The following is a 19381-nucleotide window of genomic DNA, read 5'->3' as shown; positions in this document are numbered from 1 at the left end:
TCGACCTAAATGCCACTGTTCATCACTTCAGCCTCTCTGTGGTCAATGTCAGGATTTGCTTTTTCCTACTTACTCCATCACACCACCTGGAATAGCCTCAACCCTGGATCAGCCCTTCCCACTTGGGCCTTCTCCATCCCTGGCCACTGAGCACAGCTAGAAAAATTACCCAACTGCACGGCCACGTGACTCTACACCCCTAATCCTGCTGACATGTCCCCAGAGAGACCACTTCAAGCAATCACTTCTCTGCAGATAAACTTCCTTCCTTCTCAACAGAAAAAATAGAAGCCAACAACAGGGGAGATGATCCACAACTTTCATCTCTCTAACTCCATCTTGTAGCTGCAACCAGCTGATACCCTTGTGCAAGAGGTAAATTCCTTCACTTGTCTCAGGATCTCATCCCCTCCTACCTCCTCAGTGCCTCTGTTCTCATGAATACCCCCTCTCCCCAGGTGGTTTTCTACTGCCTCCTACAGGCTCTGAGGCTATGCTCCCTTGAGGTGCTATCCCAGCTCGCTCCTTCTTTTCACAGCCAAGTTTCTTGAGCGAGATTTCTACAAGGACCATCGCGGCTTCCTCTTCCTTCCACTCCCACATCATCTCAAGAAGTATCTGTATCTCCTGGCAGTAAACTCCTTGAGGGCAGATGCTGTCTTATTCAGTACTGTATCCCCTGGGATTTAGCATCATCCTGTCTGCCGACAGAGGGCACACACTGTTTCTAAAATGCACAAGAATGCATGAGTGTTTCATCTTTCCTATACCACCTGATTCTCACAACAGCCAGGGGTTGGATAGGGCACGTATCATTAGCATACACATTGTTATATGAGAAAACAGACTAAAGTAGCTAAATAACTAGCGGTTTATCAGGGCGGGACTTTCTGATTCTAAGGTGTGCTCTATCACAGGCTGTCTGTATTTATAGAAAAGGAGAAGGAAATGGACTAGGTGTCAAACCTGACCTGGAGGTCGCATTTAGTGATCACAACAACCCTGGGCGGGGGATTATTGTGCCCACTTTATAGTCAAGTAAAATGAGGCTCAGAGGTTGAGGTGCCTGGGCAAGGCTGTCTATCGTGCGAGCCAGAGTGCAGATTCAGGCCTCAGCAAGTCCAGCGCTGCTTCTCTTTCCACCCAAGACGCGGCAGGCAGTACCGCAGAGCAGGTACTGTTTCCCTCACAGCATCCCCAGCTTCTGATCAGGCAGCATCCTTACCTCCCGCACCCCTCAACCTCAGCGCTGTTGCTCCTGCCTCCAGATTCCACAGCCATAGTTCCTAAACCTTTTGGTTTGCGCGTCACAAACCCCTCTGAATCCTTTCTCCAGAAAAATGCAGAAAGCACATCCACCCCCGGCTTGGGAGGTTTCACGAACTCCCCCAGTCCCAAGACGTCTGTGATCCCCCCGGCTGCGCACCCAGGTGAGAACTCTGCTCTCCCAAGAGCGTTCTCTCTCCCCCACCAAGGTCCTAGAGCGGACGCCTCCCTGCTCGCCGCTGTTGCTTGCCAATACCTCCACCATGAAGTAGCAGTTCCCTCGCGTCCCGTAAGTGAGCGCTGGCTTCCTCTGGCTGATCCACAGGTTATCTGAAATGACCATGTAGTCCACACTGGAAAAGAACCAGTCCTTTTCTCTTCTAATAAGTTCCTCCAGGGCAAGAGAACCAGATTCTTCCATCCCTTCAATGACGAATTTGATATTCACGGGGAGATCCTGAATTAACAAATAAACAAGGGAACAAACCATTCCATCAAAAAACTGCACAACTTGCCCCCTCACCTTTTAAGACCCAGGATTAGTTTGTATGTAACATAAATACATTAAATTATTATATATATTCAGTTTATGGGTTGTTTACATTCCCAACAGGTCTGTTTACAACAAGGAATTTTAACTAAGATTGGGAAGGAGAATTTGAGATAATGCCCAGTGTATACACTCCAGCGTTACCCATCAATTTGATGTTAATGACAAAGAATTTGGGGAAGGAATTCCTAAAGAAAAAGCAACATCCACACTACAGAGCTCTCTGGGCTGCCCCAGAGAGATGTGCTTTCCTCCTTCTCCCCAAAAGGAATTTTTCCAGAAAGATTACTCAATTACAAATTTCTTTTCTGTCCTCATAATTCTGAGCATGATAAATGAGAACTCTCGCCTTTGAAAGACTGTCTAATGTTTAAGCCTCAGGATAATTTTTATTTCAAGTATCTGTTATTTTTCAGCTGCGGGTTCAATCTGCCTTTTAACTTATTCAAAGGCTTTGATCTTGCAGCAAAATGGAACTTGAGATTTTCTCTAGTTAATATCAGGGCATGGAATAGCTCCTTTAAAATTTTTACGATGTGCCTTTTCCCCAGTTTGGTTTTGATCTTTTTGTATCTTTATAATTTATAACTTCATATCTTTGAGAGCCACATGAAGACGTGAGGTCCAAGTCCTTCCCTGGAGCATAAGACACACATGGAAGACTTTAAAGTGATTCTGTGCAGAGGCAAGAATGGTACACGTGCTAATTAGTTCTAATGAGTGGGATGGACTCACCAAAGATGAACAAAGGCAGCATGAGTGGAGGATTATCTATGAAAAACAAGTGACCTTCGGTCATTCAGTTAGTTAAGGGCATTTGGGGATAATGATTTGTTCAAATGTGTCCCTTGCATACACTTCTATGTATCTTAGGAAGGTAAGCTAAAGTTCTGAAATCTTAATATTTGAAAGCTGTTTATCAACTAGAAAACAATTGCTGAGAAGTAGTTGGAAAGCCTAAGAATTTTCCGGCAAAACGTGATTAATAAAATACAAGCCAATAGCCACTAAGTGTAGGAGGAGGACGATGGACCAGCAGCCAGGCCTGGGTTTCAGTCTCTGCTCTGTTCCTTGACACCCAAGGGACCTAGGACAAGCCCTTTCACCTCTTAGCAGCTCACTTCTCTATCTATGCAGCATGGGTATTAACATTGCTCTGCCTCGTGCTAAAGTAATCCAGTGAGATGATGTACATTAAGTGCTCTGCAGTCGAGACAGAAAGAAAGGATGCGAGGGCTGGAGGCCCCAGGAAGGAAGAAGCCAGTGCTCCTGAAGGGCCTAGCACATATAGGCCCTAGAGCACCTTTACGTATGTCGCTTCATCGAATCCTCTCAGCAAGCCTGGGAGATTAACTGACTTGTCCAAGAGCAGCAAATATTTCTTATGTTTTGTATGTGATTGTGTAAGTTTCAGAGATGAAAATTAAAAAGCAAAGCAGATTTTGGCCTTTATATAGGACCTTTCTTATAAATATTGCTTTTTTCCCCTGAGAAAGAAGGAAAGAGAGAGAGAAGGGAGGGAAGGAGGGAAGAAGAAAGGAAGGAAGGAAGAAAGGAAGGGAGGGAGGGAGGGAGGAAGGAGAGAAGAAAAGAGAGGAAGAAAGTAGAGAGAGAGAATTAAAGAGAGAGAAAAACCAAGGCCACATGAGCGTTCAGGGCTTATTTAGTGTGAACATTAGGAACAAGAGGACAACTTTGGAGTAGTCAACAGGACCCAGCTGGAAAATGCTTTGATTTGTTAAGTTTGTCCTTCTCCATAAGATAAAGCAGTTGAGTCAAGAACTCTTAAATCTCCTCTCTTCTGCTGATGTCTCAACAGAAAATAAACCCATGAAAGAGCAGCCCCGGCATCTGACGAAATTGCCTCCAGGAGAAGAGACGGCAGTCAGGACCCGCTCTGAAGGGCGGGGTTTGGGAGGGGCACCATCAGACATCCAAGCTTTGGGCATGGGCTGTGCTGCTCCACTTGGCGTCGTGTTCACCCTGTGCGGACGGTTCTGGAAATTGACCCCCACTCCCCCAGTCCTCCTCAGAACAGGTGAGATGGAGACCGGCACAGCCGAGCCCTGACCTTGAACCTCCTCTGTCCTGGAAGAGGTGTGCTGTTCTCAGAGCCTTCTGCAGGGCCAGGGGTGGGGACGATGGGTAAAGGGCTTGCACTGTGACTGGTGTCCATGAACCCAACAAATTGGCCCCATTTCCTTCTTAAATTTCCAGTGTTCAAAAATTCTTAATTCAATTAAGCCAGGTGAGTAAGATGAGGGAAAGGTAGCAAGGTTAGCCTACAAAATCCTTCTGCACCCCAAGGTCACAGAGCTAATACTTTGTGGAGCCCAGACTTGAACCAGCCCTGTCTAATTCCTGTGCATGTCCCATCGCCCACAAAGCCAACACAAGCCTCCTTGTTATTATAATACCACGTTGAACAATGTTTATATTAGCTGCTTCTGAATGTTTGTGTAAAATGTCAATCCTATGACCTAAAAGTTGCTTCTTTTAGGAAGTCGCATGTCAGACTTCCTGTTACACACTGCACTTTAAGGAATGTTCAACAATGGACACCCCAAAGGTTGGGTCGGAGCAGAAGAGAAACTCTGGCTTAAAGTGTCCTGAGGAACTTTCTAGAATGCTGAGGCCATCACAGTGCATCCCAGGAGACCGCAGGGCCTTGAAACAGGTCCAGGGGGAGGGAGGAACGAGACGAGAGTCCTCAAGGCCGGGACGGTGGAGACCTGCACCTCCAGCCCCAGGACCTCTCATAGTACCTGGCGCACAGTAGGTGCTCTGAGCATGTTTCATGCACTTAAAGTGCAGGAGAGGCCAACAGGTTGGCTTTCCTTGGGAAGTGCCTTGGAGTTGGGGTGTCATGATTGTGCCTCTCCTTCTTCCCTTTCCCTCTCCCACTTCCTTGGCCATTTCCAATGACTCCTCCCACCATCTCCAGGCTTGGAGCTGCCTCCTCTCCTCTGAAGTTTTCCTGAACTCAGAGCTGGCCCAGCCACAGTGTGGGAGTTCTCTAACTTCTCCAGAGTGGGGAGTGAGAACAGGGGCTAAGAGCCACCCGCCTGGCTCTTCCCGTCTCAAGTTCACTAACTAGATGGGCCATTTCTGCGTAAAATGGAAGTACGTCATCAAATAAACACAGTGTCAGAAAGCTGCCCACCCAAATCGACACCCTCATTTTTACAGAACAGAATCTGAGGCCAACAGAGATTAATTCTCCTGCCTGTGGCCACACAGCTAGATTGAATCCTCTGTCTGGAGTCCAAGCACATTGACTAGTGGAAGAGAAAAGAGTGGTGTGAGATGAAACCATCCTGAAAGCATGACATGAGACAGTTAAAGATGCACGCCTGGCCCACCAACACCGTCCTCTGGTGGCCTGAAGGGGAGCCCTCCCCCTCAAAGCTGCACCCCTACCTTTCTTCCAGAACCATTATTTGGACATCTATTGGAACTACTTTCCACAGGGATGGAAAAAGATTTAAGGATTCAGACAGAATGTCACATAACCAGAGATTTCTATCTTGATAATTTGCAAAGTAGCTAATATTTTTTTAAAAAGTGTATGTCTGTTTCTATTAATAAAACTATACTTTGTGATAAGAAGGAGTGGAAGATAAAAAAAGACAAGCTAAGATAAGACAAAGATACAAAAAGACAAGATAAGATAAAGAAAAAAGACAAATCCCAGCAGATAGTAACTTAGCCACGGGCTCACCATGTTTTTTGTGGTGTTTCCTTTTCCAGTGTGGTCAACAGCACAGGCTCAGCTTATCATCCCTGCCCCAGACCAGCTGGGCATCTTTGACAAGCTCTCTAACCTTCCCCAGCCTCACTCTCCTCATCTGTAAAATGGGTGTGATTGTAATCCACTCCTCTGAGGATTGTTGGGAAGAGGAAAGGACACACGCAGTTTAAAGCGTGGAGCACAGTGAGCGGCTCAAAACACACTGCCTTTATTGTCATCCTTATCATCCTCATCCTCACCACGGTCATCAACATCACCATCATCATCATCGTCACCATCGCCGTCACCATCATCATCACCATCCTCTCTCCCAAACACAGCTGGTCACCTACTTCCTCCAGGGCTCCGAATGTGCTCACAGCATTAATCCACGCTAAAACAGGGCCTTTGTTGTCTGTTGCTCCTCGTCCGTAAAGTTTTCCTTTAAAAATGGGGGAAGAATTTTCAGAAAAGCATGGACACCTCTGCCAAGTTGAGTGGGTTAAGAACAGAGGTAGTTTTATGAGTAATGATTTTAACAGTGCTTTCTATTTTTTCGAGGCACAAATCTTGCTCTGAAATCTCAAAGGATGATTTCTTATGCACAAATAGCAGCGTCATCATCTAGTCAGATAATGTATGCTAATCTGAAATATACAGACCCCTTTGGCCTTAATAGTAATTAGCTACTTTATCCAAGTTCACTGAGAAGGACCCGAGGATTTGTTGCAGAATGTCATATAACATAGCCTCTCACTTTGAGACTTGACAGTTGGCAGAAGAATGAAAAAAGAGTGTATGTGTATCTCTATTAACCTTTCTTCTTCTTTTCTTTATAAAACATAATTACATTTGGTATTTTTAAAACGGAAAATGCGTGACCTAGACAACTATTTTCCTAACAACCCAAGAACGCTCATCCTGGGGAGTTAGTCCACCCAGGGGCACAAAGTTTCATAGTTTCTCTCAAAAATGAAAGAAAATCAGCCTCAGTGGACCAACTATGAGACAATAGACTATGAGAGCAGCATTCTATTCATTCTGAATGACAGGGTGAGCCCTGCAGCTGGGGACAGAGTCACATCTTAAATTCTTAAGCCTGGTAAGCAATCCCTCATCCCCAGGGAACACAGCCCTGATGTGTCACCAACCGTTCACCTCCGTCAGCGTGTAAGGGTCCGTGAGCCACCCGTCTTCCTGTCTAGCAGGCTGCACGTCCAAGTGGCCGTAGAAGCACACGGTGGGTTTCTTCGGATCATTCCCCAGTTCGGCCAGGATGATGGGAGGTATCGGGAGAGTCTGACCATCAGGCAGCTGCAGAAGGAAAATGGATCACATTTTTAAAAAAAATGCCGTTTACGGCCGGCCCTGTGGCTTACTGGTTAAGTGCTCGCGCTCCGCTACTGGCGGCCCGGGTTCAGATCCCGGGCGCGCACCGACACACCGCCTCTCTGGCCATGCTGAGGCCGCGTCCCACATACAGCAACTAGAAGGATGTGCAGCTATGACATACAGCTATCTACTGGGGCTTTGGGGGGAAAAAAAAAAGGAGGAGGACTGGCAATAGATGTTAGCTCAGAACCGGTCTTCCTTAGCAAAAAGAGGAGGATTAGCATGGATGTTAGCTCAGGGCTGATCTTCCTCACAAAAAGAAAAAAGAAATACTTTAAAAAAAATTAAAAAAAGCCGTTTAGTTCTTCCACAGACATGATGTTAGGAGTCCTGTTTCCACCCCTGGGTCCTTGTAGAGCCCACATGAATTTTCTAATCATCACTTTTTCCAGCTCTAATATGGGTACCATGAGACATAATTAAAAGTAAGTACTTCCTTAGATACACACTGACAAATAATCTACTTAATTAAACATGCTCTTCAATCCAAACTCAGACTCGACTAGCTTAAATTAGGTAGACACAGTTCTGGAAAACACAGACCATTCAGAGACTCATCAGTGCTAAAGCAGGAGGCATCGGGAGCTTGGGTCTAAGACCGCCATTTGTGGCCTTTCGGCAGGGACAGCAATGACTCTGGTAAGAGACCGCAACTCTGCATATGGACGTCCTTTGAGAAAGACGCATTTGCATCTAAGGGGAAGGACAGTTTGGGAGAGGTTTGAGGCACACGAAGGATGTGAATAGTACAGGGCCTTTCCATAACAAGTTGACCTGCGCTCACCTCATCCACTTGCCCCCCACCCCCGATCCTGACACAAGAAATCGGCAATATCCTCTCATTTGGGACAAGGTGGAAATTTTCATCCTTACTGGGAACTGAGATTATGGGGGCATTTTTGTTGAGGATCAGGGCAAGCCCCCGTCTTGCCCCCACCAAGGGAAGGCGTGGCTGATATCTGGAGAGTGGCAGCTTGCAGGAGGGAGGGACGCCCGGCACCTGCTGAGAGCCCACGTCCACAGAGTCCACGCTAGCTCCCAGGCGCCGGAGCTCGTCTGCAGCCAGGGCCATCATCCGGAAGAGCTCTTGTCGGAGGCGGGGCATGGGCTGGATGGAGTCGCTCTCAACGGCCACCCACTCCTTCAGTGTCTGTGAGGAGAGGCGGCCAGGTGATTAGCATGGGGGGGTCATCCACGTCCACTCGGGGTGGATGTGAGGGCAAGAGACCCAGAACCCCCAGTGCTCTCCGTTTGACCTGAAGACGGAGCTGGCAAACACCCAATATTTAAAAGACAAGTTGGAGTTTTAATCAAGATCAGAGGCCAGAGACGTCTGGTTAATAAAGAAGACTAGGGCAGGATGGTTGGGTGGGAGGTTGCCTTCCTAAAACCCTGGGCCTGTGCCTGCTGGGTCCACCAGGGCTGCAGAGAAGGGAACGCCGGACTCACTGTTTCTGGCCGGCCACCCCGACTCCAGGACTCTGGGCTTCCCACAGATACCCCTGGAGGCCTCTGACCTCGTAGGCCACTCTGATTTAACTCCACAGTGGCCTCAGCGGGTTGCGGGACTCCTCCTGTGCCCCCTGTGCATTTAGGATCAGTAGGCAGAGCACTCCAGGGTTTGCTCAGGGCGGTACAGGCAGACAGCCTTCGTTCCTCCCACTATAGTCGTGTGGCTTTGAGTACATCCCTTGAACGCTCCTAGCCTCGGCTTTCTCATCTGTTCTAGGAGAGCAATGCTCCCTAACTGCAGGTTATGCTGAGTGTGATATGTGATACAAGGAAAAATATATATCCTGGTCTTTGTTCTGGGCTCTTGGCCAGCGCTCCTAAAACCTTTGTAATTTCCTAAGTGATCAAGGTGCTGGGAGCATTTTTTGTTCTAGTATTTGGTCTCTGCCTTGGGATCCCAACCTAGAGCTCCTCACTCCCTTGGAATTTCCTGGGTGATCGGAGCATATTTTGTTTTAATGAGGGCACACTGGTGGCTCCTGGATGGGGGCTGTCACCAGCAAGACCAACTGTGAGTACAAGCTGGGAACTTTCAGCCCCAGCCTGCAACCTCTGGGGATGGGGAAGGGGCTGAGACTGAGTTAATAATCTATCACGCCTACGTGATGAAGCCTCCATAAACATCCCTCAAGCATGGGGTTCAAGAGCTTCCGGGTAGGGGAACACCTCCATGTGCCGGGAGGGTGGTGCACCCCAACCCCACAGAGACGGAAGCTCCTGTTCTGCTCCTCACCCTCCCTGTCTCTGTATGTGCCCACACCACGTGGTGAGTTAGGAAGGAAGCAGAGGGTATAAAGGAGGAGATAAAGTGCATATTGCACATGGACTACAAAACAAACAGCTTTGACATTGAACTTGGCAGAGCTCTGTCTGGACCTAAGGCTGCTGCAGACAAGCAGCATTTCCCTGGAATGTGTCCTGGGGAGGATGAGTTTCAGGCAGGTTCTGAAGGCGGAGAGGACATCATCAAGGGCCCCTCTAAAGGGGAGGATGCGCCATCTGATAACAGTCCAGAGTAAACGTGGGCTCAACGGAGCTTGCTAGTCATCGATAAACGGACATCTCTGGATCCAACAAGCTGGGACTGCCCTTTTTAGGAGGAATGGCTGGAAGGGATCTCTTACCTAAACCTAATGAATTATTTTAATTCAACGAGGAGTCACAGGCATTTTAAATGGAATTAAGTTGTCAGGTGAAAAAAATCCACATCTCCCAGCAAATAACCATTCACCCAGATACCCAAAGGGCATATCATGAGAGCATGTTGTGTGTCTAGTTTTTCCTACCTGGACAAATTCATCCTGATGGAGATCGATGTACTGGAAGATCTTCTCTAACAGCCTGGCCGGCTGTGAGGACGGAGAGAACATGCCACCCTCGAGCAGGAGCAGGAAAGCAAGGAGAGACGACGCCTGTGAGCGGGCGATGGGGAGGGACGGTTTAAAATAAATGTTGTACCAGGTTTGGGACTTTAGACCTTTCAAATATTTCAAGAAAGTTTATGTTATCCAACACAGCTGCTTCCAGTCATTTGGATTCAAATAACAAAAGGTAATAGAAGGGGAAATATATTTTTTGCTACATCTTTACCCAAGTGTTTCATTTTCAATGCTAAAGAGTTTTAACAAAACAAAAACCAAGTTAACAAGCTTGTGTTTAAACAGTGTACTTCAGTTTTTCCTACGAGGCAACCTTTCCTTCTGGTTCGCTTCCTGTAAAAGTAGGTCAGCACTCTCCATCCCAGGTGTTACGAGCAATACTTGTAAGAGAGAGAAGTGTGAGATGATTAAAAAATCAAAACTTCTATGTGTGAGTAACCACTTTATCAGAAAAAAAATTACTTTGCAAGGACTGTCTAACATCCTGTGCAGTCCTTTGGGGTTTCTTTCCATTGGCTCCTGAACTTAGAGTACTTTAAACAGAAACCTATAAGCCATGCTGTGATATGTAATGTTGGGGCCCAGGGCAGGCCACCCCAAAATATCCCACAATAGCATAGTGATTATTTTGAATTAAAGTTACTTGAGAAGCAAGAAGGGCATTCTGAGCCCCCTGTCTCTGCTCCCCCTGAAAGCAGGAAGTAAATCTCCCTGTGAAAGGCGCTCTCCCTGCGTCGTCATCACCAGAGCTGGGGAAGTCAGGGCCAAGAAGGCTACATAAACAAATCTAGCTAATTTACTACCTCAGGCCGAAATCTGCTTAAATTCCTCACTATTTACGTACCCTAAACCTAAGTTTCTTTGTCCTGTCAATTCCTCGCAAATTTATGTTTCTTTGTGTTAAAGATATACGTACTGCCTGCCTTGTTCGCTCTCTGACCGTCATTTCTTTATGATCGCCAACACGTACATATTAAATTGGGTTTTTCTCCTGTTAATCTGGTCTTGTGTTAATTTTATTATTAGTCTAGCCTTAAGAACACAAGAAAGGAAGAAGGGGGGTTTTCCCCCACCCCGACAGTAACAACGAAGGACTGGGGTCATTTGGACACTGTTGGCCACACTCTCCACCTGGGAGCCCCTGGCCCTGGCTCTTGTCTTTCCTCCCCACCTCTCTGGCCTCTCTGCTTCCATCCCTGATGGGTCACTCCCTTCCTTCACCTATAAATGTGGGACCCACGGAGACTCCAGTCTCCTCCCTGCTCCCTCTCCCTGTGTGTGACCACTTCCTGGTCACCCCTGCACCCCCATGGTGGGCTCCAGGCTGGGTGCAGAGCAGAAAACCGGGTCCAGAAGAGGGTAAGACTTCCAGGTTCAGAACTAAACTAATTATCTTCTTCCAAACCAGCTCTTCCTTCTGGATTTTTGTACATTTTAAAAATAGACTTTATTTTTTAGAGCCATTTTAGGTTTAGGCTGCTTCTTCCCTTGGTCTACAGTTCCGGCACCAACAGAGCCAAGGAGCGAACTTGTGTTTAGAATATAAAGAACTACTAAACTCAACAGTAAAATACAAATTAACCCAACTTAAAAATGGGCCAAGGATTTGAATAGACATTTCTCCAAAGAAAATACACAAATGGCTAATAAGCACATGAAAAGATGCTCAACATCCTTAGCCATCAGGCAAATGCAAATCACAACTCGAGACAACAATTCATACCCACTGGTTAAAATCAAAAAGTCAGATCCCAGCAAGTGTTGGAGAGGATGTGGAGCAACTGGAACCCTTATCCACTGCTGGTGGGGGTGTAAAATGGTGCAGCTGCTTTGGAAAACAGTTTGGCCGTTCCTCAAATGATTAAACAGAGTTACTCTATGAGCCAGCAATTCCACTCCTCAGTGTACACTGACGAGAAATGAAAACATACGTCCACACAAAAACTTATACATGGATGTTCATAGCAGCATTATTCATAATAGCCAAAAGGTGGAGATAATCCAAGTGATCATCAATGGATGATCGGATAAACAAAATGTAGAATACACAGACAGTGCAATGTTACTCAGCCATAAGGAGAAATGAAGTACTGATACATATGAATGAACCCTAAACATATTATGCTAAGTGAAAAACATAAAAGACTACATATCGTATCAGTCCATTTATATGAAATGTCCAGAAGAGATAAATCCTGAAAGACAAAAAGTAGATGGGCAGTTGCCTAGGGCTGGGAGGATTGAGGAAAAATGGCAAGTGACTGCTCATGGGTAGGGGGGTTCTTTCTGGGTGACACAAATGTTCTAAAATTGTGGCAATGATTACATAATTCTGAATATACTAAAAGGCATTGAATTGCACACTTTAAATGGGTGAATTGTAAGGTATGTGAATTATAGTGCAATACAGTTGTTATAAAAATAATAACCATAGGGCCGGCCCAGTGGTGCAAGCGGTTAAGTGCGCGCGCTCCACTGCGGCGGCCCGGGGTTTGCTGGTTCGGATCCCAGGCGCGCACCGACACACTGCTTGGCAAGCCATGCTGCGGCGGCGTCCCATATAAAGCTCAGGGCCAGTCTTCCTCAGCCAAAAAAAAAAGGGGAGGATTGGCAGATGTTAGCATAGGGCTGATCTCCTCACACACACAAAATAATAATAACCATAACTATAAGCACTCATTCGGTACTGTAAGTATATTACTGAGTACGAGAAATGTCTATAAAGGAAGCTAAGCAGCAGGTGAAATCAAGGTGAAAGTGAGCCATGTTCATTCATGAATGGATTAAGAACTTGGTCCAGTAGATGGTGCCAATGGGCTGTTCATGATCTCCCTCTGCCTTATATTCTGATAGGAATGAGGCTGGATCCAAAGCCAAAAGCCAGGGCCTGCAAATAAATCCGGAGGAAAGGACTCCTGCAGACCGACAGCGGCAGGAAGATGGAGCTCTGGGCCCCCAGGAAAGGCTCTTTGAAATGGAGTAGGCTATTTTTTGCAGCTGATCCATCTAAATTAATATTTGAACTTTTATTTTTCATTCATTCAATTTCCATTAAAAAATTACTTGATGCTCCTCTTCAATGAAAAATAAAAAGGGAAATCTGAAGAAGAAAAGGAAGCCACGGGAAAAGAAGGAAAACAGTGATTGTAGGGACTGAGACTATTTCAGATTTCAGGGGGCGCCTCCTCCCTTCCCAGTGGGAAGAGCACAGCGGGGGCTGATCTTCCTAAAGGAGTGTTCCTGGTGACGGTCCTGGCCACAGGGGTCTGCACTACCTCCCTTTCCTCCTTGCTTCTTCCCCCTCCCTTTCCTCCACAGAGTGGACAAAGCATGCTATCCACTTGCTGTCCACAGAGTCCACAGAGACTGACATCGTGTGATAATTCTGCCTTTAAGATCTCAGGCGGGACCCCTGGGCCACGTTTGCTCTCCTCGAGAAGAGTCTCTCCTGTTTCTTTATCTTCCTGTTTGTTTTCTTGCGTTATAGCCATGCTTGACCTTGAACTAATCACCCAACAAAAGTCTAGAGGTTTAGAAAGGCTATTCCTGGCTTTGGCCTTTGCAGAAAGAAGAGGGAGTTGCTGGAGAATGGGAAGGTGATGATGGAGTCCAGGGACCAGAGCCAGGAAAGCCCTGGTCTTAGTGTTTTCTTGTGGGATGGGGGGTTGTGGGGGGCGGACAGGTAGCCCAGCCGGGCTGCGGGACCCTCACAGAGGAAAGCCCACCTGCTCCATAGGTTTCTGCTAGTTCCAGCTGGATGTTCTTAGATTTGGAACAAAAGTTTGAAGTGTCCCTGTGTTGAGTCTTGTTTTTAAATACTTTAACTTTTAAGACTTCTCAAGTCCACATCCTCATGCCACATCCTCTCTGGTGTAACCAAGCCCCACCCCGTCCTTCTCCCAGTCAATTCAGCTTCACTTCCTCAGAGCCTTTCTTCCCACTGCCACTCAGGCCTCCCACAGGACACGGCCTCAATCTTCATTCTCCTCTATCCTAGCTCTAGCCAATGACCGAAGAAAGTTAGATCACCTGTGTGCTTAGCTGACGGTGACCTTGAAATTGCCATGGGCTGCCTTAACCAATGACACTTCTACCTCCTGCTGTGAAAACAGCAGGCATCCCAAAAAGAGGCTGGGAGTGGGGTCAGCTGTTGATAAATCCCACTCCTGCACTGAGTGCTGCTGCTGTTTGTTTCTGAGGTTGAATAAAACAAAGAATAGAAAATGAAAACATTCTTATGAAAAACAGTATGTATCTTCCTCAAAAAATTAAAAATAGATCTACCGTATGACACAGTAACCTCATGTCTGAGTATTTACCCAAAGGAAATGAAAATGGGATAGCAAAGAGATATCTGTACTCCCATGTTCACTATAGCAATATTCACAACAGCCAAGACATGGGAACAACCTAAGTGCCCGTCATGGGATGGGTGAATACAGAAGATGTGGTGTGTATATACAATGGAATATTATCCAGCCCTGAGAAAGAAGGACATCCTGCCATTTGTGACAACATGGATGGAAACTTGAGGACGTTATGCTAAGTGAGATGTCAGACAGAGAAAGACAAATACTGTATGAAATCAGTTATATGTGGAACCTAAAAAAGCCAAACTCTTAAAAACAGAGAGTAGAGTGTTGGTTACCAGGCGCTGGGTGATGGGAGGGACAGAGCAGACGTAGTTTAGGGTACAAACCTGCAACAAGTAGTAAACAAGCCCTAGAGATCTAATGCACGTTGTAGTGAACATAGACAACAATACGTATTATTATCATCAAACTTGCTAAGAGACTGGAACTTAATTATTCCAACCACTAAAAAGAAAGGATAATTATGTGATGTGACAGAGGTGCTAATTATTGCTACAATGGCAATCATATTATGTAAGTGTTTCGAATCAACAGGTTGTACACCTTAAATTTACACAATGTTATATGTCAAATATATTTCAAGAAAAAAAAGAAAGAAAGAAAACAAAAGCATTCTTGCCTCCCACCTCACAGAGCCTCGGGCCAAGGGTGGTTCCTCCCCGTGGGCTCTCAAGAGCCAGTCGTGAGAAGCGTTAGTGCCGGTCACGGTGGGGGTCAAGAACCCACTTACCGACTCGCCCCGAGTCCGTGCGATTGCTTTTGCAGAGGGTGCTCTGCCCGTGTCTGCTTTGATGAATTGTTACAATACAGAAAAAATGCCTTATTGGCCTAGTTCATCTCACCATGACGGGATTAAAAATAAAAAACAAAAACCAAAAGACAGGCTTTACTGGATTCTGCTAATCCCCCTGCAGGTGCGGGCCCAGCCAAGCGATTCCCAGGGAGATAACTAACTCTGGCAGCAGAGAAGGAGCGGCGAGGGCGTGGCCTTCAGGGGCGCAGGACACGCTCCAGTGGGAAGGAAGCAGTGTCAAGGAGCAGACCTCCCCAGAAAGTCCCGAGAACTGCGAGTGTCCCCCCATCCTCTAGTCGGGTCTGACCGGCGTTTGACCCCCAAGAAGAGCCTTGGCTGAGGCCGGGTTTGGCTGAGTCTCACTCAGGGGGCAGGGGGCAGAGGTCACCAGCACCCGGGGATGGAGGAGGGGCTGAGCGCGGGCTGGGCCGCGGGGAGACCTTGGAGCCAGGCTCTAGCTGTTGCTGAGCTGGCTTGGGGCCGGCAGCACAGGCTCTGAAACAGCACAAAGCACCACCACGTGTCCTCAGGAGAAGGCAGGAGCCTGTACGCTCAGCATCGGCCCTTGCAGGGCCCGGGCTCTGCGCAGAGTGCTCCATCCTAGACAGCTAGACATGCTCCTGACCGCGTGGGCCTGTGTCATTTCACAGAGGACCCGAGCCTGCTGTCCATGCAGGCCTCAGGGAAGGAGAATGAACACTGGCATTGTCAGTGTGTGATGTCACCTCAGAAAGGACTCTTGTGACCCTTTTCATTCCCCCCAGTCAGACCAGGGATCTGGGCCTCTCCAAACATGGGCCAGAGAGACAGCACCGGCTCTGCACCACTTCCGGAGCCTTCTGACACCAGGAAACATGCCAGGAGCTTGTAGCGAGAAAAAGAGTAAATGAAACAGCCAGAAACTCCCGTTGTTTCTCCCGCAGGCAGTTGCTAATGTCCACGAAGTCGATACACGGGAAAGTGCCATCCGGCGAGTGAGTGTCACCACACAGAGCTGGATTGGGAGCCCCTCAGGGCAGGAAACGGCCTGTGATTCTGGGCCTGGGACAGGGTGAGGTCTTCAGTTCTGAGGAGTGAAGGCCGTGAACCCCGAACCATCAATGGGGGTATGCCTGACCCTGGAGCCAAAACCCTGAGGTGAACTTAAGATCTTAAGATCTCCTAGCTGTGGTTAGACCAGAGCCACCCCCTTCTTTTTCTTCTTTTAAATTTCATTTGAGTGATTTTTGTGTGAAAGTGTTAATGGGATAAATGTAAAAGACCTGCAGGAGTGACTGAATGACCTCAGGGACAACAGATGAAATCAGGGCCATCTGGCTGCAGAACAAGAGAAGCAGCAGAGAGCAGGAGGAAGGGGTGAGGACAGGTCAGTGGACCTGAGGCGCAGAGGAGAGCCAGGCTCAGGACAGAAGGAGAGGAGGCCAGGGAAAAGAAGATAGAGATCTCTTGGGGTCAGAGGAGGCGGAGCTGGCAGGACTGGTCTAGCAGGAAAAGGCACCGTAATGGAGATCTCACCCAAGAACACATGTCTTTTCTAGAAACCTGTAGTTCCCTAGATACTGTTTAAATGTTATCTTATAGAGCCTTAAGCTCACAGCAAACTTGTTTTGACTTCAAAGCATGGGGTTTTAGTTGTCTTCACAACTGGGAAGCAAGAGCCCAGGGAATAGGAGAAGGATGAATTCCAGGCGCGGCCACCCTCTGGAAGAGCACCACAGGCTACACTCTGTTGTGAACAGAAGTCCAGCAAGGGAAAATTCAGGAACACGGCAGTTTTGAGGAGAGAGCTGGAACTTTCAGTCCCTTTGTGTTAGTGTCCTGTGGCTGCTGCAACAAAGTACCACAAAGTCTTTTTTTCTTTTTCTTTCTTCTCTCTGCTTCCTGGGTGAATTCCTCAGTCATGTTTTCCAATTCGTTTGTTCTCTCTTTGACTGTGGCCAGTCTAGAATTTACATGAACTATTGAGTTTTTTCAATGAGTATTTTTCATTTGTGGGATTTCTAATTGGTTGTGTTTCACATCTATCTTTCTTGACTCTCATGTGCCTGCTTTTGTTTTATAATTTCTTATTCTTTTATGTGGGTGTTAGTCCTTCATTTATGTCTTGAAGATTTTAAACATAGTTCAATTGTATCCATTTTAAATATGTCCTACTCTTTGCATTTCAGTGGCAGTAAACCCAGCTCCCCATTAATTTTGTGGGCTATTGTTCTGATTGTTCATCTTTCTTATATATGTCAGAATTTTAACTTGCAGGCTCAACTTGAATGACAGTTGTTTTATTCTCCCTCTCTGTAATGATTTGTCCCTAGAAATGTGGGGTTACCTCCACCTAGTGGTTCAGGATGCCCAGTCCGGGACCAGGTCTTAAGTTGGTGGCTTAGTGTTCCCAAACAGTGTGCAGTGGAAGGCTGGGCTGTGTCACCAGCGGGGAGACTCACCCAGCCCCCAGGTTTCATGCAGTGGCGCTGGCTCCAGCAGCCCTCTGTGCCTGAGTGCTTTTGGCCCCCGTTACCCTGCAGGAGCCTCAGTTCTAGATGCCATGGCCTATTGTGGACCCAGAGTCCAGCAAAGCTGCAGCTCTGGCCCCTGCTCCCCACTGTATGCTTCTGTTTTGTTTCTATTTGGTAGAAATATTTTTTATGTTTTTGAGTCTACGTTTTTTTTGTGTGTGTGTGAGGAAGATTAGCCCTGAGCTAACATCCGCCACTGATCCTCCTTTTTTTGCTGAGGAAGATTGGCCCTGGGCTGACATCCATGCCCATCTTCCTCTACTTTATATAGGACGCCACCACAGCATGGCTTGACAAGTGGTGTGTCGGTCCACACTTGAGATCTGAACCTACAAACTCCGGGCTGCCGAAGCGGAGCATGCGAACTAAACTGCTATGCCACCGGGCCAGCCCCGAGTCTATGTTTTTTTTAATTAAAAACTTAAAGTATATGTAATTGTCTTGTTTGAAGTGGGGGGAGGAGTTTAAGAGTGAACTCATACTGAATCTGGATCAGAAGTCCCTATAGTGGTTTCACTTCTCAGAGGCAGTCTCCACATGTGCCACCCTCAACATACAGTCTCCACATGCAGACTCCTTGGAAACATGACCCAGCACAGACTTTCCCAGTTAGAGGGGGTAGGACTAGCATGGAGATAAGGAAAAGCTCCCTTAAAAGCTTGTGTTCTCTGATCACTGTACCTTAAAAGATATAAATGTCCGTATCCTGGATATCCTCAGCCTCCAGGGCAGGGACGTGGGATTACTAATAACTGTGGACCCCGAACCATGAGCTCAGGATCCAAAGGTGCAAGGTCGGCAGGGGCGTTGGGCTCCCTGTGATTGCCCCAGGGCAGCCCTCCTGCAGAGGCCCTTGGACTACAGCGTGAGGTGTGTAGTTAGGTAACAAGGTGCCCCAGGCAAACTGTAAAGACGAAGTCTGTTAGTAGCAAGGACTCGGGAAGGCCAGGGCACTCAAGCTGCTCGTGGACCGTGCAGAGGTCTCCCTCCTCACTCCACAACCTTTGCGGAGCTCCATCTGTGCATACCTCCCCCTCACTTCTCCTCTCCTTCCACAAGGCCCCCATTCGCTCAGGGTATTCTGAGTCCCATTCCTTCAGGGGTTGATAGGGGATAATGCCCCCAACTTTATGTGCTACTGGCTGCCGGAAGCAGAGCGTGGTCTTTTTCAGTGCCATGCCTGCATCCAAAAGGCGCCTCTGTTCCAACCAGAGCGCCTCTGAATGGGGAGGATTGTAATCGCTTGAAAGGGCAATTGAGATGGTGGACACTTGAGGCGTTATGGGAGCCAGAGGGGAGAAGTGCTTTGGGGACAGAAGTCCCTCACATTCTGGTGTGTAGGAGTTACCTACCGTCCTGTGTGCAGGGCTGGGATGAGGTTCCTCCTTATGGTTCAATTCTCCCTGCCCCAGCATTTCTCTTATCTGCCCAGAAATGGCAAGACCTAACTTGTAACAGCTTGTCTGGGCTCCATCACATATATGATATGCCATATTTCCCTTCAGGCGGGAGCTCTTTGCTCGGTGCCTGATAGGGTCAAAGAAAGTGTCCGAGAGGACTGAGGCTGACTCACACACCCCCTCTCTTCTCTCCTCCTGTGACATCTCCAGGAGCCCAGCTCCTGCCACCAACCAGTGACCAACTCAATGATTATGTTTTATAAAATATGTCTGCTTAAAAATAGTTTCCAAAATCTTCTTGGTAACTTGAGACCTTAAAGTTATATTAAGTTAAATGATGAATATTCATTAAATATCCAGATTATTTCTAAATAAGATAAAATACTGAAACGTTAATTTCTAAACATAAGTTTATCTACTTTTGGCTTCTTATTTGAGAGAAACTAAAGATATTTGAGTCTGTTAGTAAATAT

General features: G+C 47.1%; 1 protein-coding gene across 1 annotated transcript in view; it reads right to left on the bottom strand.

Annotated features, from left to right (window-relative positions):
* Positions 1 to 9856, bottom strand: part of CNDP1 (carnosine dipeptidase 1) — a 28913-nt gene extending 19057 nt beyond the window's left edge. The window contains exons 1-5 of the mRNA XM_058557307.1: positions 9737 to 9856; positions 7939 to 8088; positions 6698 to 6860; positions 5900 to 5988; positions 1523 to 1723 (exon numbers count right to left, since the gene is read on the bottom strand). Coding sequence (XP_058413290.1) covers positions 1523 to 1723; positions 5900 to 5988; positions 6698 to 6860; positions 7939 to 8088; positions 9737 to 9820 — 687 coding nt within the window. The 5' untranslated portion in view covers positions 9821 to 9856. The remainder of the gene's footprint in view (positions 1 to 1522; positions 1724 to 5899; positions 5989 to 6697; positions 6861 to 7938; positions 8089 to 9736) is intronic.
* Between the last annotated feature and the right edge of the window lie 9525 nt (positions 9857 to 19381).

The sequence above is a fragment of the Diceros bicornis genome, chromosome 16 (genome assembly GCF_020826845.1).
Source record: "Diceros bicornis minor isolate mBicDic1 chromosome 16, mDicBic1.mat.cur, whole genome shotgun sequence".
NCBI classification, from domain to species: Eukaryota; Metazoa; Chordata; class Mammalia; order Perissodactyla; family Rhinocerotidae; genus Diceros; species Diceros bicornis.
This window is presented reverse-complemented; position numbering and strand designations above follow the sequence as displayed.